This window comes from Peromyscus californicus, unplaced genomic scaffold (assembly GCF_007827085.1).
Source record: "Peromyscus californicus insignis strain IS unplaced genomic scaffold, ASM782708v3 Scaffold_4__1_contigs__length_199733344, whole genome shotgun sequence".
NCBI classification, from domain to species: Eukaryota; Metazoa; Chordata; class Mammalia; order Rodentia; family Cricetidae; genus Peromyscus; species Peromyscus californicus.
The window spans coordinates 166995837-167022530 of record NW_026294562.1 but is presented as its reverse complement, the minus strand read 5'-3'; the positions used below and the strand labels follow the sequence as shown (position 1 = coordinate 167022530).

At 43.5% G+C, this 26694-nt stretch overlaps 4 protein-coding genes across 4 annotated transcripts; 2 read left to right on the top strand and 2 right to left on the bottom strand.

The window, feature by feature from the left end:
- Positions 1-599: 599 nt before the first annotated feature.
- On the bottom strand, positions 600-1682 carry LOC128124047 (speckle-type POZ protein-like). The gene has a single exon (XM_052760283.1). The coding sequence runs from the start codon at positions 1680-1682 to the stop codon at positions 600-602; it is 1083 nt and encodes a 360-aa protein (XP_052616243.1).
- A 4132-nt stretch (positions 1683-5814) lies between these two features.
- On the top strand, positions 5815-6897 carry LOC128094911 (speckle-type POZ protein-like). Its single transcript, XM_052713514.1, has one exon. It carries the CDS (start codon positions 5815-5817, stop codon positions 6895-6897), a length of 1083 nt encoding a protein of 360 aa, XP_052569474.1.
- Positions 6898-19205: 12308 nt separating this feature from the next.
- On the bottom strand, positions 19206-20288 carry LOC128094863 (speckle-type POZ protein-like). Its single transcript, XM_052713449.1, has one exon. The coding sequence runs from the start codon at positions 20286-20288 to the stop codon at positions 19206-19208; it is 1083 nt and encodes a 360-aa protein (XP_052569409.1).
- A 4170-nt stretch (positions 20289-24458) lies between these two features.
- On the top strand, positions 24459-25541 carry LOC128094925 (speckle-type POZ protein-like). Its single transcript, XM_052713534.1, has one exon. It carries the CDS (start codon positions 24459-24461, stop codon positions 25539-25541), a length of 1083 nt encoding a protein of 360 aa, XP_052569494.1.
- Positions 25542-26694: the final 1153 nt, after the last annotated feature.

Genomic DNA, 26694 nt, shown 5'->3' with positions numbered 1-26694 from the left:
CAAACTGACTTTAACATTTTTATTCATTTGATATTATATTTGGGAAGGCATTGTCTACAGAGATGGATGTGCCCATGGAGACAAGAGGAGGACTGAACAAGGGTCCTCTGCAAAGGCAACAACTGCTTTAGCCAACTGAGTCATCTCTCCAGGCCCAACCACTGAGTTTGGAGAAAAAATGTCTTCCTTCTTTTCCCCTTCTCTTGTAGACAAACATTCATGTTTTGTTTTCTCATTTCTGAGTCCTTGACCATATCTTCTGTTCAGTCCAATCCAGATAGGTTTCTCCAAAGAAACCCTGTTGTAATGTGCTTGGGGGCAGAAACTAAAATGAATTCCAGATTCTAACTCCATGGACAAAAATCAAAGCAGTATAACAACCGGCAAGAGGCTGGGTAGATTGGACCAGAGTCCAAGGCTCCCCCTCCCTCCACCTGACATTGATTGCTTTACATCTGTATTAAGCCTCCCCCATCATGCTGTCTTTCTCCAGTTCCACTGGAAATGCACCACACATCCCATAGTCTACCCAAGTGTCATTGGTAACAACACTGGCTGCTGCTTCTGGGTTACAAGTGTAGGACAAGGCTGACGAGGTCCTAGGATTGTTCCAAACGTTTGAAAGGGGGCTCCAAGAAAGGAAGATGAGCAGAAGCCAAGGATCGGTATGCTTCAGCCACTAAATGGGGATAGGAGCCCACCATTGCCTTCCAGCCTGAGGTCTCAGAGACCTCAGAAGCATGAGCTGTAATGAAATCCAGTGCCTGGGTTTTCAGCTGCCCTGAGCTGTGGAGGTCAGCCAGGAAGAGAGTGTGGGCAGCATTCTCCACAGAGAGGACCCTGCAGAGGGCATCCTCACACATGACCTTCAAACGCTCCAGGCCATACTTGTCAGCAGCTGCCAGCAATGTATCTGCCATGCTGTCCAGGTCTGGTGCCTTCCCGGTGTAAATGAAGCCCATCATTGCCTTGAAGACTTGTGACTCCAGGTCAGGGATCTCAACGCGGTTCTTTCTGCTCTCCTCCATGTCATGTTGAAACATGGCTCTGAAAACTGGAGAGCGAGCTGCTAAGATGGCCTTGTGAGCCCGGAATTCCTGACCAGCTACCACCAGGGAGCAGTCTGTGAACTGGGACTTCTCCCACAGCTCTCCTAGCTCATCTGCCAATGTGCATCTGGGAACTTGAATCCCTGGGTTCCTGTTCTGGTAAGAGATTCTAAAGGAGTCGTGGACGACCCTCACACTGCAGAGCAGACGGAGCTTGTCATCTGGGAGAAGATGAGGGGCATTGGAAAAGAGGAAATCTCGAAGGATGTACTTTTTGAATCCACAGCCACTGCCTGGCACGAACCTAATGGCTCTTGGGCTCCTCATAGTTTGTGTTTTCTCTCCTTCGGCAGTTACGACCCAGAACTGGAACTTTGCCCAAACATGACTCTTTAGACAGCTGAGCAAAACTAGGCTAACTGACAGGTAATCTGCACTGACTTCATCAAATCCATTTGGGTATACTGTCAAACACCATTTGTCATTGGCTTCTGTTGAGAATGTTGGGCTTCTAATGATTTCTGTCCTTTCCTCCACAAAAAAACGTAAGTTGTTGATGGTCCACATGTTGGAGAAATTCTGAAAGCATATTTGTGTGTGGTCCCATCTCTGGGCTGTCCCATCTCCTGACATTTCTCCTCCAGGTAGTTTGAAGGTTCAACTGGATTCAAAATGAAGAACTAGCAATTGTTTTATCTTCACCTTGTTAGATGCAATAATAGACATGAATTAGATGTTAAGTTTTTGTTTTTCATCTATTCTCTTTATGATGGGGCTGGGAACTTGGATCTCTGAAATTTTCTATACAGATTTCAATACTAGTTTCAGAGAAGACAGTCTAGGCTTACTTGGGACTCTTACATAACTCCATTTTTGGTCTAGATTGAATCTTATGTCAATAGGTCAAGGGTTTCGACAATTATACAAAGCTGTTTAAAAATCTGGAAAATTCTATATACTCATATAAAAATATACTATGGTTCTCTAGAGGAACAGAACATATACAAGGAATCTCTCTGTGTATGAAGGAAGGGGATTTATTAGAATGACTTAGGGCTGCAGTCCTGCTGATCTCACATTGACTAGCTGTGAAGGGAAAGTCCAAGATTCCAGCACTTACTCAGTCCAGGAGGTTGGGAGTGTCCACTGGTCTTCAGTATGTGCTGGTGTTCCAAATAGTCTCTAAAACCAGGGAAGGGATGGACTTGCTGCAAGGGGAGGGCAAGCAGGCATATAGCAAGAGCTTCCTGCTTCCATGTCCTTTTATATGCTTCCAGCAGAGGGTGTGACCCAATTTAGGGTGTGTCTTCTAGCCTCAAGATCTGGATTAGAGGTGTGTGTCCTCAGGCCCTGAGATCCAGATTAAATGTTTGTGTCTTTCTACATTCAAAATCTGTCCTTGAAGTGGATCTACCCACTTCAACTGAAGCATAACACTTCTCACTGTTGTGCCCTCCATGTTAGGGTTTTAGTTAATTCTTTGTCTCGTTAAATTGGGAACCAAGAATAACCACCACAAGGGTATTTTGCTTATTGTGGTTCATCTTAAATAAAATAGGGATGGTGTCCATTCCTACACAGCTGTTATTTCCTCTTCTCAGGGTTTTACACTAAAACACTCTCCCCATCCCTCAGAAAACCCTTACCATTTCATTTTAAAACTCCATTTCTCCTATGTTCCTGGCTATTCTCTCAGTCCAAGGATTAAGTAGAAAACCTATCATGGCAGGAAATAACACTTATTTAATTGGACTCAAAGAATTTGAGTCAAATTATTTAATATTGAGACAAGGAGAAGGTCTTGCTAGTCATTATATTTATGTGAAAGGCAACCATTCAATATCATTTGTCTAAGACTACCAGTGTGGTTACTGTGATTAAATAAATTCATGATCCAGGCATGATGTGATAGTCTATGGCATTGATCAGAGTAGTCTGATGGCAGTCTAAGGCTAACTTGGTCCATAGAATAAATTCTAAGAGAGCCAGACATGCAGAGTGGAAAAACATCAAAAATGAAAGAAAGATGTAGAAATGAAATCATGATTACCTCTTGAATTCCTGCTAAAATGTTTCAGATGCCAAAGCATTAGGTTACTAACTAGTATTTCAGATCAGTTCCATCCTCTTTAAGAAAGTAACTGTGATGAGATGGAGAAATGGTTCAGCAGTAAAAGGTGCTGAATACCTTTCCAGAAGACTGGCATCCAATTTACTGCATTCAAGGGTACCTGACAACCGTTGGTAACTCCCGTTACCCAGTTAAACAGTTATCCAGGGGATCCAACAGCCTCTTCTGACCTCTGAGGCCACCATATGCACATGGTGCACAGACCCTCCTGTGTAACAAGGCCCAGACATTAGCAGGCCCCCATACCTAAGCACAACTGTCTCCATGACAGAAGTGCTATTCAAGGTGAAAAAGTCAGCATTTCTGTAAAACACAGCAAAACCCTGCCACAACTAAAACGAAGGCATAATCCACCTAAGTCCATAGTCTGGGAATACCTCTAAATGTTTAAATCTTGCTTGAAACACAGTAACATGATGGCTTCTGTAGTGTGACTTCTGGCTAAATGTTCTTGTTAACTGAAGTTTCTCAACCCAGAATATGGTTTTGTGCTTCAAAGCTCACCCTGAGAAAGGCTGGTTGCTGCATCAGAATCCAGAATACCTCGTGTGGTTGCCAGCTGGCTAGAAAGACTTTCTATTGCCTTAAGTCCATGTTCAAGCTGTTTCTTCTCTCTTCTCTCTCTCTCTCTCTCTCTCTCTCTCTCTCTCTCTCTCTCTCTCTCTCTCTCTCTCTCTCTCTCTCTCTCTGTGTGTGTGTGTGTGTGTGTGTGTGTGTGTGTCTCCAAGCTTTCTCAGTGTTACTGTCAGTCTCATTGTGCTGTATTGACCACTGGTTTTCTCTGTTGTGTGGACACCCCTGCTGTTTAAGACTCATGCCTTCTCCTGTTGCTGACCGGAGTCCTTTTGTCTGTGCTAGGTCTCCCAGAGAACAACCTACCTGAAATAAAAGCTCCACCTGCTCCCCTGATCCTAAACACATAAAGAAGAGTCACTGAGGCTACTAGTTAGCCACCTGCCAAAGATTCCTAAATGAGGGACCAAACTTTCAGAGATCAAAACCAGTTGATTGATTTATCCTGGATTTAAGGAAGAGCAGCATCAGAGCCACCGGCTGGGAATTGCTGAGTGGATTGAATCACTGAAGGTGTTGCCAAGTACTACAAGCTTAGTGAGTCCCTACAGACATGATGAACTGGAGAGAGAGAGATGTGGGGAGCGTTTTACTGATTACAGAAAAAAGGGAACGGTCTCAAAAGCCCATTGTTGGTAACCGTTGAACATATTCTGCACCTTTTGAAAACCAGAATAGTGTCTCACTTTTAAGGCCCAGCAGAGTAAGCATGGAAGTTCAAAGCTTAAAGAGGACAGAACTCACCAGTGAAGCATGAAAATTATGAGGTATTGAGAAGCTGAATCTTGGCAGTCAGCATGATGAAATTGAGAAGTACTTAGGATCTCCTCATAACACACCCTTAAGAGAATCTGGAAGAGTGTTTCTAAGGAGGATTATCTGGGCGGGGCATTGGGAAGGGGCAGGACAACCAAGGAAAGTTGGTGGAGACATCCCAGAGACTGTGAGTCTGGATGGAAAGAAGACTGCCACTTTCACAGGTTCCTCCCTGTCTCTGCTTCATGACCACCATGGATGAATTCTTCCATCCTGATCCCCAAGTTGTGAACACTGAGAACCCTGACTGGGAAAGGAATACCTCTTCCTGGATCATGTTAGTGGAAGGATTTAGTGTAAAACCCTGAGAAGAGGAAATGACAGCTGTGTAAGAATGGACACCATCCCTAATTTATTTAAGATGAGCCACAATAAGAAAAATACACTTGTGGTGGTTATTCTTGGTTACCAATTTAACGAGACACAACAGTGAGAAGTGTTATGCTTCAGTTGAAGTGGGTAGATTCACTTCAAGGACAGACTTGGAGTGTAGAAAGACACAAACATTTAATCTGGATCTCAGGGCCTGAGGACACACACCTTTAATCCAGATCTTGAGGCTAGAAGACACACCCTAAGTTGGGCCACACCCTCTGCTGGAAGCATATAAAAGGACATGGAAGCAGGAAGCTCTTGCTATTTGCCTACTTGCCCTCCCCTTGCAGCAAGTCCATCCCTTCCCTGGTGTTAGAGACTATTTGGAACACCAGCACATACTGAAGACCAGTGGACACTCCCAACCTCCTGGACTGAGTAAGTGCTGGAATCTTGGACTTTCCCTTTACAGCCAGCCAATGTGAGATCAGCAGGACTGCAGCCCTAAGTCATTCTAATAAATCCCCTTCCTTCATACACAGAGAGATTCCTTGTATATGTTCTGTTCCTCTAGAGAACCATAGAGCAACATTTTTTGATATGAGTGTTTAGAATTTTCCAAATTTTTAAACAGCTGTGTATAATTTTCAAAACCAATGACCTATTGACCTAAGATTCAATCTAGACCAAAAATGGAGTTATGTAAGAGTCCCAAGTAAGCCTAGACTGTCTTCTCTGAAACTAGTATTGAAATCTGTATAGAAAATTTCAGAGATACAAGTACCCAGACCCACCAAAAAGGGAATAGACGAAAAACAAAAACTTAACATCTAATTCATGTCTATTATTGTGTCTCACAAGGTGAAGGGAAATCAATTGCTAGTTCTTCATTTTGAATCCAGTTGAACCTTCAAACTACCTGGAGAAGAAATGTCAGGAGACGGGACAGCCCAGAGATGGGACCACACACAAATATGCCTTCAGAATTACTCCTACACGTGGACCATCAACAACTTCCGATTTTTTGTGGAGGAAAGGACAAAAATCATAAGAAGCCCAACTATCCCAACAGGAGCCAATGACAAATGGTGTTTGACAGTATACCCAAATGGATTTGATGAAGTCAGTGCAGATTACCTGTCAGTTAGCCTAGTTTTGCTCAGCTGTCTAAAGAGTCATGTTTGGGCAAAGTTCCAGTTCTGGATCATAACTGCCGAAGGAGAGAAAACACAAACTATGAGGAGCCCAAAGGCCATTAGGTTCATGCCAGGCCGTGGCAGTGGATTCAAAAAGTTCGTCCTTCGAGATTTCCTCTTTTCCAATGCCCCTCGTCTTCTCCCAGATGACAAGCTCCATCTGCTCTGCAGTGTGAGGGTCGTCCACGACTCCTTTAGAATCTCTCACCAGAACAGGAAGCCAGGGATTCAAGTTCCCAGATGCACATTGGCAGATGAGCTAGGAGAGCTGTGGGAGAATTCTTGCTTTACAGACTGCTCCCTGGTGGTAGCTGGTCAGGAATTCCGGGCTCACAAGGCCATCTTAGCAGCTCGCTCTCCAGTTTTCAGAGCCATGTTTCAACATGACATGGAGGAGAGCAGAAAGAACCGCGTTGAGATCCCTGACCTGGAGCCACAAGTCTTCAAGGCAATGATGGGCTTCATTTACACTGGGAATTCACCAGACCTGGACAGCATGGCAGATACATTGCTGGCAGCTGCTGACAAGTATGGCCTGGAACGTTTGAAGATCATGTGTGAGGATGCCCTCTGCAGAGACCTCTCTGTGGAGAATGCTGCCCACACTCTCTTCCTGGCTGACCTCCACAGCTCAGGACAGCTGAAAACCCAGGCACTGGATTTCATTACAGCTCATGCTTTTGAGGTCTCTGAGACCTCAGGCTGGAAGGCAATGGTGGGCTCCTATCCCCATTTAGTGGCTGAAGCATTCCGTTCCTTGGCTTCTGCTCATCTTCCTTTCTTGGAGCCCCCTTTCAAACACTTGAAGCAATCCTAGGACCTGGTCAGCCTTGTCTTATACTTGTAACCCAGAAGCAGCAGCCAGTGTTGTTACCAATGACACCTGGGTAGACTCTGGGATGTGTGGTGCATTTCCAGTGGAACTGGGGAAAGACAGCATGGTGGCTCGGGGTATTATAATACAGCAGTAAATGAGTTGATTGTCAGGTTAAGGGAGGAGAAGCGCTGAACTATATTGTACACGATCCTGTTCCTGTCCTCCTTTGATTTTTGTCAATGATTTGGAAACTGGAATTCATTTTAGTTGCTGGCCCCAAGCACGATACAACAGGGTTTGTTTGGAGAAACCTCTCTGCATTGGACTGAGCAGAACTTATGGTCAAGGACTCTGGAAAGGAGAAAACAATCATGAATATTTGAGTATAAGAGACGTGGAAGAGAATGAAGACATTTTTTTCTCCTAACTCAGTGTGTGGACTAAAGAGATGACTCAGTTTCAATAGCAATTTTTGCTCTTGCAGAGGAGCCTTTGTTCAGTCCTCTTCTTGTGTCCATGGTCACATCCATCTCTGTAGACAATACCTACCCAAATAAAATATCAAATGAATAACAATTTCAGTTTGTGGATTCCAGTGGTGTTTCTGTTTGAAGAATCCCATTTTATTCCCTCCAGCTCTGCTCATCCGTGGAAGTTTGTGCAGGGTCTTACTGACACACTGATACAAAAACTATGAGACAATACCTACAGAAATTCTGTTACACTCATAGATTGCTGTCTAGTCCAATGGACATCAGTTATGCTTTCTCTAGCAACTGATGGGAGCAGATACTGAGATTCACAGCCAAACATTAGGCAGAGCTCAGGGAATCTCCAGGAACAGGGGAAAGCAGGATAGGAGAGGAATCAAAGACATCAGGTGAACAGAGCCCACACATTCATCTAAACAGAGCTCATTTTGTCTCCTAGAGACCAAAGAGGCAATCACACAGCCTGCATGGGTCTGTATTAAGTCCTCTGCATACAGGCTGTGGTTGTTTAGCTCGGTGGTTAGTGGGAATCCTAAGAGGGGAAGTATGAGGAGTCTCTGACATGTTTGTCTGATTTGGGAACTTTTTCTTCCTACTGGGTTGGCTTCTCTAGCCTTGATATGAGGGTTTCTGACTACTATTGTTACATCTTAGTATGTTGTGTTCAGTTGATAACCCCAGGAAACCTGTGCTGTTCTGAAGGGAAATTGGGAAGTAGTACATCTCTGTGGAGGGAAGGATGGGAGACTATGGACAGATGGCATTGTATGAGGGAAGAAAACATAAAAACAAATAAGGAAATAAGGACAAATTAGAAAGATATTTGGGGAAGAAGTATTTGGAAAGATCTGAAAAGGAGAAAAGAATGTGAAGATCTTTGTCCTCTGTAAATTGCCATGAAAGGTGCTTGAGGCAGAGGAGTAGGTCAATAATTAATTAGATATGATGACCCATACCATGGACTGTCAGACTCTTTCCCAAGTCAGTTTTGGTATTACCCCATGGGCCCATGATCATAGTAGCTGTTCTACCTGAGGTGGGGGTTATCCTTGAGATCAACAACATAGATATCCACTCATCAAGACTGACCTGGTTGCACCTGCTGCTGAATGCCAGATCTGCCAACAGCAAAGACCAACACAGAGACCCAGAGATGTCACATTCCCCAGGATAACCATCCAAAAAAGTCATGACAGGATGACTACATTGGACCTCTTTCTCTGTGCAATGGACAATACTTCATCCTTACTGGAGCAGATTCTTATTCTAGATAAAGATTTGCATTTCCCACCTGTAATGATTTTACCAAAACTACCACACAGGAACTAACAGAATGTCTTTTCAACCATCATGTTATTCCACACAGTATAGCTTCTGACCAAGATTAAATTCACAGACAGATAGGTGAACCTGTGGCCCACAATCATGGAATGCACTGGTTTGTGCAGGTTCACCAACATCCTGAAACTTCTCTCATGATGTTTAGAAGACACTGTTATGTAGCCAATGAAGTAACAGCAACCTGGAGGGCTGGATTAATATTCTCCAGGAGGCACATTTTTCCATAACCCAGATCCAAGGCTCCCAGGCACCAGGTGTTAGAAAAGGAAATAGGACCACTCACTCTCACCCCTAGTGACCTCTTGGGGAAAAAGTTTGCTTTCTCTTTACATGACCTTAAGTTTTTTGCTTGGAAATTTTGATTCCACTGTGATTGGTGGTTTGGGGCAGTGTTCCTGACTGGAGCTACAACAAACAGATCATTGAACTGGAAGCTCAGACTTCTCCCAAGCCACTTTGAGCTTCAGATGTCCTTAATCCAAGGCCAAGAAGGAAATAACAGTGTTAGGAGGGGTGAACGACCAAGATAAACTTTAGGAAATTGCATGGCTTCTCCACAATGGAGGTAAGAAAGATTATGGCTTTTAGAAAAGAAATCCTTTAGACGTCCTCATGGTGCCATATTTTCCTGTGACTAAATATGATGGGAGACTGTCACATCCTATGCAGACAGATGACAAAAAGTACAGAAACACCAGGAATGAGGAAACATATCAAAAATCCATAAAAGTGGTCAAGATCTGTAATGATATTTCCACTGAAAGAAAGTAAACCACCAATCAATATATTTTGAGTCAAATTAAATAAGCTTTATTTTCTGCCATGATAGGTTTTCTCCCTAATCTCAGGCTTGAGAGGATAGCCAGGAATATAGGAGGAGTGGGGTTTGTATAACCCAAAAAATGCAGGAGTAAGGGTTTTCTAAGGGTTGGGGGTTCCAGAGGAATTTGGTAATGTAGGAGCTCGGCTGAACTTTCTCACCAGGAGCCAATGACAAATAGAAATGTTGTTTGAGAGGATCTGACCAGTGTTGTGGTATTGTGTTCCCTGAAATATTGTGCACTCTAATAAACTTATCTGGGATCAGAGAACAGGACAGCCACAATATTAAACATAGAGGACAGACAGTGGTAGCACATGCCTTTAATCCTTGCATTCCAGAGGCAGAAATCCATCTGGAATCTCTGTGAGTTCAAGGCTACACTAGAAACAGCCAGACAGGGTGACTCTCGCCTTTAATCCCAGAGAGTGAGCCTTTAATCCCAGGGAGTGATGGCAGAAGGCAGAAAGATATATAAAGCGTGAAGACCAGGAACACCAGCTTTCAGCTGGTTAAGCTTTTGGTTTTTGAGCAGCACCGTTCAGCTGAGTGGCATCCCGTTTGAGGAAACAGGATCAGCTGAGGAACTAGCGAGGTGAGGTTGCCTGTGGCTTGTTCTGCTTCTCTGACCTTCCAGCTCACCCAATATTGTGTACCCTAATAAACTTATCTGGGGTCAGAGAACAGAAAAGCCACTAGATACTTAGGCTAGAAAATGGTGGCACACACGCCTTTAATCCTAGCATTCCAGAGGCAGAAATCCATGGATCTCTGTGAGTTCAAGGCCACATTGGAAACAGCCAGGCATGGTGACTCACGCCTTTAATCCCAGAAAGCAGCCTTTAATCCCAGGGAGTGGGGTAGAAAGCAGAAAGGTATATAAGGCGTGAGGACCAGAAACTAGAAGCATTTGGCTGGTTAAGCTTTGGCTGGTTTTTAGGGCTTTTAGCAGCAGCAGTTCAGCTGAGAGCCATTCTGGATGAGGACACAGAGGCTTCCAGTCTGAGGAAACAAGATCAGCTGAGGAAGTTGGCCAGGTGAGGTTAGCTGTGGCTTGTTCTGTGTCAACTGGGAAATTCCTGCTGCAGGCAGCTATGGCCATTCAGTAAAAGCTCCTTATTCTATCCAACATTGGCAATACATTTCCTTCAGGTGTAATCAAAGTATCTGGTTGAGGTATGTCTCATAGCCCAGGTAGCAGTGTCAGAACCATTCTTTGGAAGAAAGGAGTGGAAAAAAATGGCTGATAAAGAACAGTTTGGCTGGGTTTGTGTTCCATCTTAGTAATGGGGAAGGAGAGAAAGCTCCTAAAGTTTCCTCAGACCTCCGCCCAGTGGTACACACACACATGTTTGTGACTTGAAGTGACACACAAAAGATCAATGCATTTTTTTTCCAAGTTACACAAATGTATATTGCAGCCCACACTTACAACTATACACATACTCACTCACACAATTCTCTAAGCACACACTGATATCAGTGCTTTGGCCAATCATACACAAGAGGCCCATGTGCTTACACACTTGATACTCACATTGAATTTTGCACTCACACATGTTCACATAACATGCACATTCTTTGCATGTAGAACATTAGAAATGGAAGAAAGAGGCCTGGTGATTTTTCAGTGGACAAATTTGTCGATTAAAGTCAAGAAACTCATACGTGTACAATGCAACAAAATACAAAATCAATTTGGTGAATTCGTCCATTTACAAGACGGAAAAGAATTTCCTTCAATTTGAGGATTTCTATCATATGTGCAATTGGCAGTCCCATAATATGCCATCAAAGAAATCCAAAGCTGCATTGCATTTTGGTTATTTTACATTCTAGGCATTCTCCTACAGGAATATTAATGCAGAGGGAAGATATTATATTGAAATGGATATTTTTAACAAATAAACCAAATAAAAAATTAAAAACTTATGTAGAAAAAATCTCTGACTTGATTTGGAAAGAAAAATTAAGACTTCATCAATTAGCAGGAATGGACCTGGCAGAAACCGTTGTACCTTTAACTAAGGAGGACATTGAAAAATTATGGACAGAAAGTGAACTTTGGCAAAGAGTTTGCAGTAATTATTTGGGAGAAATTAACAGCAAATATTCCAAAAGCGATAGAATTGATCTTATAAAGAGAGTTGATTGGATCTTGCCTCAAATTGTACAGGAAAAACCTGTATCTGGAGTTCATACATTTTATACAGATGCCAACAAACAAGAAAAGGCAGGTTACAAATCTGAAAATTTAAGTAAAGTGGTTCAAAGTCCTTATAATTCAGTTCAAAAATCAGAATTGTATGCTATTCTGTTGGTATTAGTGGATTTTTCAGAACCTCTCAACATAGTAACTGACTCTCAGTATGCTGAAAGAGTAGTATTACATATGGAGACCGCAGAATTTATCCCTGATGCTTCAGAATTTACTTCACTATTTGTTCAATTACAAGATACAATCAGGAAAAGGAGTCATCCTTTATATATAACTCACATCCGATCCCATACTGGTCTGCCAGGCCCTCTAGCACAAGGCAATGATGAGATTGATAAATTATTGATAGGAAATGTGCTGGTATATTCTTTTTTGTTAGGATGGAATGTTCTGTAGATATCGATTAAGTCCATTTGAGTCATGACATCAGTTAAGAACTTTATTTCTCTGTTAAGTTTCAATTTGGGAGATCTGTCCAGTGGTGAAAGTGGGGTGTTGAGGTCTCCCACTATTAATGTGTGGGGTTTTATATGTGATTTAAGCTTTAGTAATGTTTCTTTTACATATGTGGGTACCCTTCTGTTTGGGGTATAAATATTCAGAATTGAGACTTCATCTTGGTGGATCTTTCCTTTGATGAGTATGTAATGCCCTTCTTGATCTCTTTTGATTGATTTTAGTTTGAAGTCTATTTTGCTGGATATCAGGATGGCCTTTTTCCTTTGCTGCTCTTAATATTCTTTCTTTATTCTGTACGTTTAGTTGTTTAATTATTATGTGGCAAGGGGACTTTTGGGGGGGGTCTAGTCTGTTTGGTGTTCTATAGGCTTCTTGTATCTTCATAGGCATTTCCTTCTTTAAGTTGGGAAAGTTTTCTTCTATGATCTTGTTGAATATATTTTCTGTGCCCTTGAGTAGGTATTCTTCTCCTTCTTCTACCCCTATTATTCATAGGTTTGGTCTTTTCATGGTGTCCCAAATTTCCTGGACATTTTGGTTCATGACTTTGTTGGCTTTAGTGTTTTCTTTGACTGATGAATCTATTTCTTCTACTGTATCTTCAACGCCAGAGATCCTCTCTTCCATTTCTTGCATTCTGTTGATTATACTTGCATCTGAAGTTCCTGTTTGCTTACTCACATTTTCTATTTCCAGCATTCCCTCTTTTTTTGTCTTCTTCATTTTTTCTATTTCCCTTTTCAGCTCTTGGACTGTTTTCTTCATTTGTTTCATTGATTTTTCTTGATTTTCTTTCAGTACTTTATTGTTTTCTTCCAGGACTTTATTGATTTCTTCTAATTTGTTTGCCCTTTCCTCTAGTTGTTTACAGCGTTCTTCACATTTTTTTGCCTTTTCCTCTACACAAGCCTCTAGCTTCTTCATGATGTCATTCATAAGGCTGTTTTCTTCTGCTTCTTAAAATTTCTGATGTTCAGGTCTAGGTGTTGGAGGAGGGCTAGGTCCTGGTGATGCTGTATTGCTATTCATTTTGTTGTATGTGTTTCTGCCTTGATGTCTGCCCATCTCCTTGTGGTTCGTTCTTGGCCTTATCTGCACACTTGGTTCAGACAGAGCTGACAGATTCAGGAAGTCTCTCTCTCTTGTCCAGATGGGAGCTCTCTTGTCCAAATTGGAAGTCCGGGGCAGGATGGGAGCTCTTCTCTCTCTCTCTCTCTCTCTCTCTCTCTCTCTCTCTCTCTCTCTCTCTCTCTCCCTCCCTCCCTCCCTCCCTCCCTCCCCCCCCCTCTCTCTGTGCTCCAGAAGGGAAGTCCGGGACAGGATGGGAGCTGGGGGTCAGCCTCTAAGTCTCAGGAAGAGGCTGGGGGCTCAGGCGGATGGGTGTGGGTGCAGGGTGTGGAGATTGCAGGGTCTGCCGGGGGTCTTGGAGAAGGGGATCCTTCCTGGTGGGACTAGAAGGGAAACTGCCCAGTGGCCAGAACCTGGGGCCAAGTTGGGCAGGCCTTCCCCAGAGTGGCAGGTGCCCAGGGATGGGGTCCGGGGCAAGCTAGGGCACTCACCTGTGCTCCAGAAGGGAAGTCCGGGGCAAGATGGGAGCTGGGGGCTGGCCTCTAAGTCTCAGGAAGAGGCTGGGGGCTCAGGCGGATGGGCATGGGGGCATGGTGTGGAGATTGCAGGGTCTGCTGGGGGTCTTGGATAAGGAGATCCTTCCAGGTGGGGCTAGAAGGGAACCTGCCCAGTGGCCAGAACCTGGGGCCAAATTGGGCAGGTCTTCCCCGGAGTGGCTGGAGCCCAGGGATGGGGTCCAGGCCCAGCTAGGGCACTCACCTGTGCTCCAGAAGGGAAGTCCAGGGCAGGATGGGAGCTGGGGGCTGGCCTCTAAGTCTCAGGAAGTGGCTGGGGTCTGGGCAGATGGGCATGGGGGCAGGGCGTGGAGATTGCAATGTCTGCCAGGGGTCTTGGAGAAGGGGATCCTTCCCGGTGGGGCTACAAGGGAACCTGCCCGGTGGCCAGAACCTGGGGCAAGTTGGGCAGGTCTTCCCCAGAGTGGCTGGTGCCCAGGGATGGGGTCCAGGCCCAGCTAGGGCACTCACCTGTGCTCCAAAAGGGAAGTCCGGGGCAAGATCACTTTGAGTTTTCTTAATGCCAATGAGGAAGGAACAACAGCTACACAGAGACATTGGATAATAGAAAAAACTACAGAATTAAATCAGCCTATATACTTCAAAGATGTGCTGACCTCAGAATGGAAACCAGGATATGTGTTATGTTGGGGACGAGGTTTTGCTTTTGTTTCTACAGAGAAGATAAGCTGTGGGTACCATAAAAATTGATAAAAGTTTGATTTGAACAAGAGAGACCTCTTAATTAGAAGAGGTGATAGTTCATCAACCAGCATGAACATCCAATTTAAACTAACTTATACCAGTAACACATGCCTTTTCATTTAATCAGATAATAACTTACCAAAAGGAACATCCCCAAAATTAGTCTTGGGGAAAGGTTTTGATTTTGTCTTTTAGGAGAATGAAGGTTAAGGAATCTGAAGAACACTGGACAAATGAGACAACTGAAGAAAAGGGACAAATCATCTATCCCAGGAAACAGAGTGAAATGGCGTATGGGTATATCATCTAAAAAATTTTATGTCGCCGGGCGGTGGTGGCGCACGACTTTAATCCCAGCACTCGGGAGGCAGAGCCAGGCGGATCTCTGTGAGTTCGAGGCCAGTCTGGGCTACCAAGTGAGTTCCAGGAGAGGCGCAAAGCTACACAGAGAAACCCTGTCTCGAAAACCCAAAAAAAAAAAAAAATGTTATGTCTTCCTAAATGTTTGTTTCTGCTCTTCTCTAAAAATCTAACACTATTGGTCTTCTAATAGTCCCAGTTCAATTAAAATTTAAAGCTGACTTTGGAGTTGGAGAATGGCTCTCTCCTTCTTTAAACTCAAGCATGTTGTTAAAAGGAAAATGCAAACTCCCTGTATCATGCAGAAGAAAAGAGCCATCTTCTGCTCTGGGACAGGAGAAAAACCAAATTAATTAAGGGACTATTTTATTACTAATCTCAACTTTTTGATTCTATAAACTTTTCTGAAAGTATAAATTTTGTATCAAAATTTACAAGATTAATATGTATATAGATATATATACATTTTAAACTTTGTTAAGATATGAATGGTCATATAGGGTACTAATTAATTCTAGAAAAAAGGCTTCAATTAGCTGCATATATATGTCTTTGTGTTCCAGTCTCTTATCAGTTTTCTGCAGGAAATCACAGCCAGGCCTAACATCCACTGAAGTCTCCAGGAAGAAGATGGGGCCCCACAACAACAACAATTCCACATGGACAATAATAATATCACTAAGCTGACAAACATCATCTACAGATCAGCTTTGAACTACAAAGTGCTCAGAGCAATTTTGAGAGGGCTAGCTGACATGATCCATTCTCAAAATTCTACTTGAAAAAGGACTTGAGATAAACCCTGAACTTTGGCATTATACACAGACTGGATAACGAAGGATATAGTTACCTTTCCTAGCATTTGACAATTAACCTAAAATTTTTCTTTTAGGATAAAGATAACTTTGCCCATACCCAGAAGGAAGCAATTTTAAGAATACAACGCCCACATTCCCAAAGAGGTGGTGTGGGGCGGGTAATTTTTTTTTGGTCTTTTTAATGGGTTTTGGGTTTAACTAACTCTTTCATTTTTAGGGTTATAAAAATCCCACTTCTTCAATATTACTGGCTATCCTCTCAAACCTGAGATTTGGGAGAAAACGTATAATGGCAGAATTTAAAGCTTATTTAATTTGACTCAAAATATATTGATTGGTGGTTTACTTTCTTTCAGTGGGAATATCACTATCCTTCTTAGTAACTTTATGGGAGTTGTGATATATTTCATCATTCCTGGTGTGTCTGTATTTTTTGTCATCTGCCTGCATCAGTCTGTTACAGTCTCCGATCCTCTTTATTCATTGGAAAATGTGGCACCATGAGGAGCCCTAAAGGATTTCCTGCCTGCAAGCCATTTGCTTTCTTACCTCCATTATGGAGAAGCCACGCAATTTCCTAATGTTTATCTTGGTCATCCAAAACTCCTAACACTGTTATTTTCTTTTTGGCCTATTGGAATAACAATATCAGAAGCTCAATGTGGCTTGGGAGAAGTCTGAGCTTCCAGTTCAATGATCTGTTTGTTGTAGCTCCAGTCAGGAGCTCTGCCCACCAATCACACTGGAATCAAAATTTCCAAGCAAGAAAATTAAAGTCATAGAAACAGAAAGCAAATTTTTTCCATCAGTTCAATAGGGGTAATAATGAGTGGTACTATTCCCTTTTCTAACACCTGGTGCCTGGACACATGGATCTGGGTTAGGGAGAAATCTGCCTCCTGGAGAATACTACTCCAGCCCTCCTGGTTGCTTTTACTTCATTGGCTCCATAACTATTTCTTCAAAACATCCTGAGAGCTGCTTTCAGGGTGTTGGTGAACCTGCTTCAACCAGTGGATCCCATGACGGTGTGCCACAGGTTCACCTATCTGTCTGTGAATTTAATCTTGGTCAGAAGCAATACCATGTGGAATAACATGATGGTTGAAAAGACATTCTGTTAGTTCCTGTGTGGTAGTTTTGGTAAAATCATTACAGGTGGGAAATGCAAATCTATATCTAGAATAAGAATCTGCTCCAGTAAGGATGAAGTATTGTCCATTGCACAGAGAAAGAGGTCCAATGTAGTCATCCTGTCATGACTTTTTTGGATGCTTATCCTGGGGAATGTGACATCTCTGGGTCTCTGTGTTGGTCTTTGCTGTTGGCAGATCTGGCATTCAGCAGCAGCTATAACCAGGTCAGTCTTGATGAGTGGATAGCTATGTTGTTGATCTCATGCACAACCCCCATCTCAGCTACAATGGCTACTGTGATCATGGGCCCATGGGGCAATATCCAAAATCACTTGGGAAAGAGTCTGACAGTCCATGGAATGGGTCATCATATCTTAGTTATTGACTCTCTGCTGAATGCATTTTCATGGGCATTTTCAGGGGACAAAATATCTTCACATTCTTTTCTCCTTTGCAGATCTTTCCAAATACTTCTTCACCAAATGTCTTTCCAATTTTTCTTTATATCCTTTTTTGGTTTTATGTTTTCTTCTCTCACACAATGCCATCTGTCCATAGTCTCCCCTCCTTCCATGCCACATAGATGTACTACTCTCCTGTTTCCCGACAGAAAAGCACAGGTCTCCTGGGGATATCAACTGGACACAACATACCAAGATGTAATAATTGTAGGAATAATCCTCATACCAAGCCTAGAGGAGCCAACCCAGAAGGACGAAATATTCCTGAAATCAGACAAGTATGTAAGAGACTCCTAATACTCACTTTCTTAGGAGTCCCACAAACTACTGAGCTATGTAGCATGAATCTTAAAAATTCTTATTAATAAAATCAAACCTGAGGCCAGTTATTGGGGTGAAAATGGAAGATCAAACAGACAGAACAGGACACAGCTACCTCACATCGCCGGATTTCCAGCTGACCATGTTTCGTCAGACTGGAAGCCTCCGTGTCCTCATATCATAATGGTGCTCAGATGAACTGTGATGCTCAAAATCTAAAAGCTTAACCAGCCAAATGCTTCTAGTTTCTGGTCCTCACGCCTTATATACCTTTCTGTACTCTACCACCACTCCCTGTATTAAAGGCTCACTTTCTGTGATTAAAAGTGTGAGTCACCATGCTTGGCTGTATGCTTGAACACATGGATTTCTGACTCTGGGATTTTAGGATTAAAAGCACGTGCTACCACTGCCTATCCTAAGTATCTACTGGCTTTTCTGTTCTCTGACCTCAGATAAGTTTATTACGGTACACAATATTTTGGGGAACACAATACCACCACAGAGGTAAACAACCACTGCATGTATACAGAGGAATTAGGACAGACCCATGCAGGCTGTGTGATTGCCTCTTAGGTCTCTGGGAGCCCCAGTGAGCTCTGTTTAGATGAATCTGTGGGCTCTGTTCACCTGCTGTCTTTGAACCCTCCTACAATCCTGCCTTTCTCTGGTCTTTGAGATTCCCTGAGCTCTGCCTAATGTTTGGCTGTGGATCTCAGTGTCTGCTCCCATCAGCTGCAAGAGAAAGCCAAACTGATGGCAATTGGGCAAGGCACCAATCTACCAGTGTAACAGAATTTCTGTAGGTATTGTCTCATTGACGTGAGTGTGAGTGTGTGTGTGTGTGTGTGTGTGTGTGTGTGTGTGTGTGTGTGAAGACCGCACAAACTTGAAAAGCTGAGCAGAGTTGGATAGAAAAACATGGGATTGCTCAAACAGAAACACCACTGGAATCCACAAACTGACTTTAACATTTTTATTCATTTGATATTTTATTTGGGTCGGTATTGTCTACATAGATGGATGTGCCCATGGAGACAAGAGGAGGACTGAACAAGGGTCCTCTGCAAAGGCAACAACTGCTTTAGCCAACTGAGTCATCTCTCCAGGCCCAAACACTGAGTTTGGAGAAAAAATATTATCTTCCTCTACCCCTTCTCTTGTAGGCAAACATTCATGTTTTGTTTTCTCATTTCTGAGTCCTTGACCATATCTTCTGCTCAGTCCAATCCAGATAGGTTTCTCCCAAGAAACCCGGATGTAATGTGCTTGGGGCCAGAAACTAAAATGAATTCCAGATTCTAACTCCTTGGACAAAAATCAAACCAGTATAACAACAGGCAAGAGGCTGGGTAAATTGGACCAGAGTCCAAGGCTCCCCCTCCCTCCACCTGACATTGATTGCTTTACATCTGTATTAAGCCTCAGCCACCATGCTGTCTTTCCCCAGTTCCACTGGAAATGCACCACACATCCCAGAGTCTACCCAGGTGTCATTGGTAACAACACTGGCTGCTGCTTCTGGGTTACAAGTATAGGACGAGGCTGACCAGGTCCTAGGATTGCTTCAAGCGTTTGAAAGGGGGCTCCAAGAAAGGGAGATGAGCCGAAGCCAAGGAACGGTATGCTTCAGCCACTAAATGGGGATAGGAGCCCACCATTGCCTTCCAGCCTGAGGTCTCAGAGACCTCAGAAGCATGAGCTGTAATGAAATCCAGTGCCTGGGTTTTCAGCTGTCCTGAGCTGTGGAGGTCAGCCAGGAAGAGAGTGTGGGCAGCATTCTCCACAGAGAGGTCCCTGCAGAGGGCATCCTCACACATGACCTTCAAACACTCCAGGCCATACTTGTCAGCAGCTGCTAGCAATGTATCTGCCATGCTGTCCAGGTCTGGTGCCTTCCCGGTGTAAATGAAGCCCATCATTTCCTTGAAGACTTGTGGCTCCAGGTCAGGGATCTCAACGCGGTTCTTTCTGCTCTCCTCCATGTCATGTTGAAACATGGCTCTGAAAACTGGAGAGCGAGCTGCTAAGATGGCCTTGTGAGCCCGGAATTCCTGACCAGCTACCACTAGGCAGCAGTCTGTGAATTGGGACTTCTCCCACAGCTCTCCTAGCTCATCTGCCAATGTGCATCTGGGAACTTGAATCCCTGGCTTCCTGTTCTGGTGAGAGATTCTAAAGGAGTCCTGGACGACCCTCACACTGCAGAGCAGATGGAGCTTGTCATCTGGGAGAAGACGAGGGGCATTGGAAAAGAGGAAATCTCGAAGGATGTACTTTTTGAATCCACAGCCACGGCCTGGCACGAACCTAATGGCCTTTGGGCTCCTCATAGTTTGTGTTTTCTCTCCTTCGGCAGTTATGATCCAGAACTGGAACTTTGCCCAAACATGACCCTTTAGACAGCTGAGCAAAACTAGGTTAACTGACAGGTAATCTGCACTGACTTCATCAAATCCATTCGGGTATACTGTCAAACACCATTTGTCATTGGCTTCTGTTGAGAAAGTTGGGCTTCTAATGATTTCTGGTTTTTCGTCCACAAAAAAACGCAACATGTTGATGTTCCACATGTAGGAGTAATTCTGAAGGCAGATTTGTGTGTGGTCCCATCTCTGGGCTGTCCCGTCTCCTGACATTTCTTCTCCAGGTAGTTTGAAGGTTCAACTGGATTCAAAATGAAGAACTAGCAATTGTTTTATCTTCACTTTGTGAGACGCAATAATAGACATGAATTAGATGTTAAGTTTTTGTTTTTCGTCTATTCCCTTTTTGGTGGGTCTGTGAACTTGGATCTCTGAAATTTTCTATACAGATTTCAATACTAGTTTCAGAGAAGACAGTCAAGGCTTACTTGGGACTCTTACATCACTCCATTTTTGGTCTAGATTGAATCTTAATTCAATAGGTCATTGGTTTGGACAATTATACACAGCTGTTTAAAAATTTGGAAAATTCTATATACTCATATCAAAAAACGTTGCACTATGGTTCTCTAGAGGAACAGAACACATACAAGGAATCTCTCTGTGTATGAAGGAAGGGGATTTATTAGAATGACTTAGGGCTGCAGTCCTGCTGATCTCACATTGGCTAGCTGTGAAGGGAAAGTCCAAGATTCCAGCACTTACTCAGTCCAGGAGGTTGGAAGTGTCCACTGGTCTTCAGTATGTGCTGGTGTTCCAAATAGTCTCTAACACCAGGGAAGGGATGGACTTGCTGCAAGGTGAGGGCAAGCAGGCAAATAGCAAGGGCTTCCTGCTTCCATGTCCTTTTATATGCTTCCAGCAGAGGGTGTGGCCCAATTTAGGGTGTGTCTTCTAGTCTCAAAATATGGATTAAAGGTGTTTGTCCTCAGGCCCTGAGATCCAGATTAAATGTTTGTGTCTTTCTACACTCCAAGTCTGTCCTTGAAATGAATCTACCCACTTCAACTGAAGCATAACACTTCTCACTGTTGTGCCCTCCATGTTAGGGTTTTAGTTAATTCTTTGTCTCCTTAAATTGGGAACCAAGAATAGCAACCACAAGTGTATTTTGCTTATTGTGGTTCATCTTAAATAAAATAGGGATGGTGTCCATTCCTACCCAGCTGTTATTTCCTCTTCTCAGGGTTTTACACTAAAACACTCTCCCCATCCCTCAGAAAACCCTTACCCTTTCATTTTAAAATTCCAGTTCTCCTATGCTCCTGGCTATTCTCTCAGTCCAAGGATTAAGGAGAAAACTTATCATGGCAGGAAATAACACTTATTTAATTCCACTCAAAGCATTTGAGTCAGATTATTTAATTTTGAGACAAGGAAACGGTCTTGCTAGTCATTATATTTATGTGAAAGGCAACCATTCAATATCATTTGTCTAAGACTACCAGTGTAGTTACTGTGATTGAATAAATTCATGATCCAGGCATGATGTGATAGTCTATGGCATTGATCAGAGTAGTCTGATGGCAGTCTAAGGCTATCTTGGTCCATAGAATAAATTCTAAGAGAGCCAGACACGCAGAGTGGAAAACATCAAAAATGAAAGAAAGATGTAGAAATGAAATCATGATTACCTCTTGAATTCCTGCTAAAACGTTTCAGATGCCAAAGCATTAGGTTACGAACTAGTATTTCAGATCAGTTCCATCCTCTTTAAGAAAGTAACTGTGATGAGTTGGAGAAATGGTTCAGCAGTAAAAGGTGCTGAATATCTTTCCAGAAGACTGGCATCCAATTTACTGCATTCAAGGGTACCAGACAACCGTTGGTAACTCCCGTTATCCAGTTATCCAGTTATCCAGGGAATCCAACAGCCTCTTCTGACCTCTGAGGACACTATATGCACATGGTGCACAGACCCTCCTGTGTAACAAGGCCCAGGCATTAGCAGGCCCCCATACCTAAGCACAACTGTCTCCATGACAGAAGTACTATTCAAGGTGAAAGAATCAGCATTTCTGTAAAACACAGCAAAACCCTGCCACACCTAAAACGAAGGAGGAATCCACCTAAGTCCATAGTCTGGGAATACCTCTAAATGTTTTAATCTTGCTTGAAACACAGTAACATGATGGCTTCTGTAGTGTGACTTCTGGCTAAATGTTCTTGTTAACTGAAGTTTCTCAACCCAGAATATGGTTTTGTGCTTCAAAGCTCACCCTGAGAAAGGCTGGTTGCTGGATCGGAATCCAGAATACCTCCTGTGGTTGCCAGCTGGCTAGAAAAACTTTATATTACCTTAAGTCCATGTTCAAGCTGTTTCTTCTCTCTGTCTCTCTGTCTCTCTGTCTCTCTGTCTCTCTATCTCTCTGTCTGTCTGTCTCTCTCTCTCTCTCTCTCTCTCTCTCTCTCTCTCTCTCTCTCTCTGTCTCTGTGTGTGTGTGTGTGTGTGTGTGTGTGTGTGTGTGTGTCTCCAAGCTTTCTCAGTGTTACTGTCAGTCTCATTGTGCTGTATTGACCACTGGTTTTCTCTGTTGTGTGGACACCCAAGCTGTTTAAGACTCATGCCTTCTCCTGTTGGGGACTGGAGTCCTTTTGTCTGTGCCAGGTCTCCCAGAGAACAACCTACCTGAAATAAAAGCTCCACCTGCTCCCCTGATCCTAAACACATAAAGAAGAGGCACTGAGGCTACTAGTTAGCCACCTGCCAAAGATTCCTAAATGAGGGACCAAACTTTCAGAGATCAAAACCAGTTGATTGATTTATCCTGGATTTAAGGAAGAGCAGCATCAGAGCCACCAGCTGGGAATTGCTGAGTGGATTGAATCACTGAAGGTGTTGTCAAGTACTATAAGCTTAGTGAGTCCCTACAGACATGATGAACTGGAGAGAGAGAGATATGGGGAGCGTTTTACTGATTACAGAAAAAAGGGAACGGTCTCAAAAGCCCATTGTTGGTAACCGTTGAACATATTCTGCACCTTTTGAAAACCAGAATAGTGTCTCACTTTTAAGGCCCAGCAGAGTAAGCATGGAAGTTCAAAGCTTAAAGAGGACAGAACTCACCAGTGAAGCATGAAAATTATGAGGTATTGAGAAGCTGAATCTTGGCAGTCAGCATGATGAAATTGAGAAGTACTTAGGATCTCCTCATAACACACCCTTAAGAGAATCTGGAAGAGTGTTTCTAAGGAGGATTATCTGGGCGGGGCATGGGGAGGGGCAAGACCACCAATGAAAGTTGGTGGAGACATCCCAGAGACTGTGAGTCTGGATGGAAAGAGGACTGCCACTTTCACAGGTTCCTCGCTGTCTCTGCTTCATGACCACCATAGATGAATTCTTCCATCCTGATCCCCAAGTTGTGAACACTGAGAACCCTGACTGGGAAAGGAATACCTCTTCCTGGATCATGTTAGTGGAAGGATTTAGTGTAAATCCCTGAGAAGAGGAAATGACAGCTGTGTAAGAATAGACACCATCCCTAATTTATTTAAGATGAGCCACAATAAGAAAAATACACTTGTGGTGGTTATTCTTGATTCCCAATTTAACAGGACACAACAGTGAGAAGTGTTATGCTTCAGTTGAAGTGGGTAGATTCATTTCAAGGACAGACTTGGAGTGTAGAAAGACACAAACATTTAATCTGGATCTCAGGGCCTGAGGACACACACCTTTAATCCAGATCTTGAGGCTAGAAGACACACCCTAAGTTGGGCCACACCCTCTGCTGGAAGCATATAAAAGGACATGGAAGCAGGAAGCTCTTGCTATATGCCTGCTTGCCCTCGCCTTGCAGCAAGTCCATCCCTTCCCTGGTGTTAGAGACTATTTGGAACACCAGCACATACTGAAGACCAGTGGACACTTCCAACCTCCTGGACTGAGTAAGTTCTGGAATCTTGGACTTTCCCTTCACAGCTAGCCAATGTGAGATCAGCAGGACTGCAGCCCTAAGTCATTCTAATAAATCCCCTTCCTTCATACACAGAGAGATTCCTTGTATATGTTCTGTTCCTCTAGAGAACCATAGTACAACATTTTTTGATATGAGTGTTTAGAATTTTCCAAATTTTTAAACAGCTGTGTATAATTGTCAAAACCAATGACCTATTGAATTAAGATTCAATCTAGACCAAAAATGGAGTGATGTAAGAGTCCCAAGTAAGCCTTGACTGTCTTCTCTGAAACTAGTATTGAAATCTGTATAGAAAATTTCAGAGATCCAAGTTCCCAGACCCACCAAAAAGGGAATAGACGAAAAACAAAAACTTAACATCTAATTCATGTCTATTATTGTGTCTCACAAGGTGAAGGGAAATCAATTGCTAGTTCTTCATTTTGAATCCAGTTGAACCTTCAAACTACCTGGAGAAGAAATGTCAGGAGACGGGACAGCCCAGAGATGGGACCACACACAAATCAGCCTTCAGAATTACTCCTACACGTGGACCATCAACAACTTCCGATTTTTTGTGGAGGAAAGGACAAAAATCATAAGAAGCCCAACTATCCCAACAGGAGCCAATGACAAATGGTGTTTGACAGTATACCCGAATGGATTTGATGAAGTCAGTGCAGATTACCTGTCAGTTAGCCTAGTTTTGCTCAGCTGTCTAAAGGGTCATGTTTGGGCAAAGTTCCAGTTCTGGATCATAACTGCCAAAGGAGAGAAAACACAAACTATGAGGAGCCCAAGAGCCATTAGGTTCGTGCCAGGCCGTGGCTGTGGATTCAAAAAGTACATCCTTCGAGATTTCCTCTTTTCCAATGCCCCTCGTCTTCTCCCAGATGACAAGCTCCATCTGCTCTGCAGTGTAAGGGTCGTCCAGGACTCCTTTAGAATCTCTCACCAGAACAGGAAGCCAGGGATTCAAGTTCCCAGATGCACATTGGCAGATGAGCTAGGAGAGCTGTGGGAGAAGTCCCAATTCACAGACTGCTGCCTAGTGGTAGCTGGTCAGGAATTCCGGGCTCACAAGGCCATCTTAGCAGCTCGCTCTCCAGTTTTCAGAGCCATGTTTCAACATGACATGGAGGAGAGCAGAAAGAACCGCGTTGAGATCCCTGACCTGGAGCCTCAAGTCTTCAAGGCAATGATGGGCTTCATTTACACCGGGAAGGCACCAGACCTGGACAGCATGGCAGATACATTGCTGGCAGCTGCTGACAAGTATGGCCTGGAGCGTTTGAAGGTCATGTGTGAGGATGCCCTCTGCAGGGTCCTCTCTGTGGAGAATGCTGCCCACACTCTCTTCCTGGCTGACCTCCACAGCTCAGGACAGCTGAAAACCCAGGCACTGGATTTCATTACAGCTCATGCTTTTGAGGTCTCTGAGACCTCAGGCTGGAAGGCAATGGTGGGCTCCTATCCCCATTTAGTGGCTGAAGCATACCGTTCCTTGGCTTCGGCTCATCTCCCTTTCTTGGAGCCCCCTTTCAAACGCTTGAAGCAATCCTAGGACCTGGTCAGCCTTGTCTTATACTTGTAACCCAGAAGCAGCAGCCAGTGTTGTTACCAATGACACCTGGGTAGACTCTGGGATGTGTGGTGCATTTCCAGTGGAACTGGGGAAAGACAGCATGGTGGCTCGGGGTATTATAATACCGCAGTAAATGAGTTGATTGTCAGGTTAAGGGAGGAGAAGCGCTGAACTATGTTGTACACGATCCTGTTACTGTTCTCCTTTGATTTTTGTCAATGAGTTGGAAACTGGAATTCATTTTAGTTGCTGGCCCCAAGCACGATACAGCAGGGTTTGTTTGGAGAAACCTCTCTGCATTGGACTGAGCAGAACTTATGGTCAAGGACTCTGGAAAGGAGAAAACAATCATGAATATTTGCTTACAAGAGAAGTGGAAGAGAATGAAGACATTTTTTCTCCTAACTCAGTGTGTGGGACTAAAGAGATGACTCAGTTTCAATAGCAATTTTTGCTCTTGCAGAGGAGCCTTTGTTCAGTCCTCTTCTTGTGTCCATGGTCACATCCATCTCTGTAGACAATACCTACCCAAATAAAATATCAAATGAATAACAATTTCAGTTTGTGGATTCCAGTGGTGTTTCTGTTTGAAGAATCCCATTTTAGTCCATCCAGCTCTGCTCATCCGTGGAAGTTTGTGCAGGGTCTTACTGACACACTCATACAAAACCTATTAGACAATACCTACAGAAATTCTGTTACACTCATAGATTGCTGTCTAGTCCAATGGACATCAGTTATGCTTTCTCTAGCAGCTGATGGGAGCAGATACTGAGATTCACAGCCAAACACTAGGCAGAGCTCAGGGAATCTCCGGGAACAGGGGAAGCCAGGATTGTAGGAGTGATCAAAGACATCAGGTGAACAGAGCCCACACATTCATCTAAACAGAGCTCATTTTGTCTCCTAGAGACCGAAGAGGCAATCACACAGCCTGCATGGGTCTGCATTAAGTCCTCTGCATACAGGCTGTGGTTGTTTAGCTCGGTGGTTAGTGGGAATCCTAAGAGGGGAAGTATGAGGAGTCTCTGACATGTTTGTCTGATTTGGGAACTTTTTCTTCCTTCTGGGTTGGCTTCTCTAGCCTTGATATGAGGGTTTCTGACTACTATTGTTACATCTTAGTATGTTG

What these genes read in the sequence shown, in the direction of transcription:
- LOC128124047 (XM_052760283.1), bottom strand. Translation starts at nt 1,682, where the DNA reads ATGTCAGGAGATGGGACAGCCCAGAGATGGGACCACACACAAATATGC.
- LOC128094911 (XM_052713514.1), top strand. Translation starts at nt 5,815, where the DNA reads ATGTCAGGAGACGGGACAGCCCAGAGATGGGACCACACACAAATATGC.
- LOC128094863 (XM_052713449.1), bottom strand. Translation starts at nt 20,288, where the DNA reads ATGTCAGGAGACGGGACAGCCCAGAGATGGGACCACACACAAATCTGC.
- LOC128094925 (XM_052713534.1), top strand. Translation starts at nt 24,459, where the DNA reads ATGTCAGGAGACGGGACAGCCCAGAGATGGGACCACACACAAATCAGC.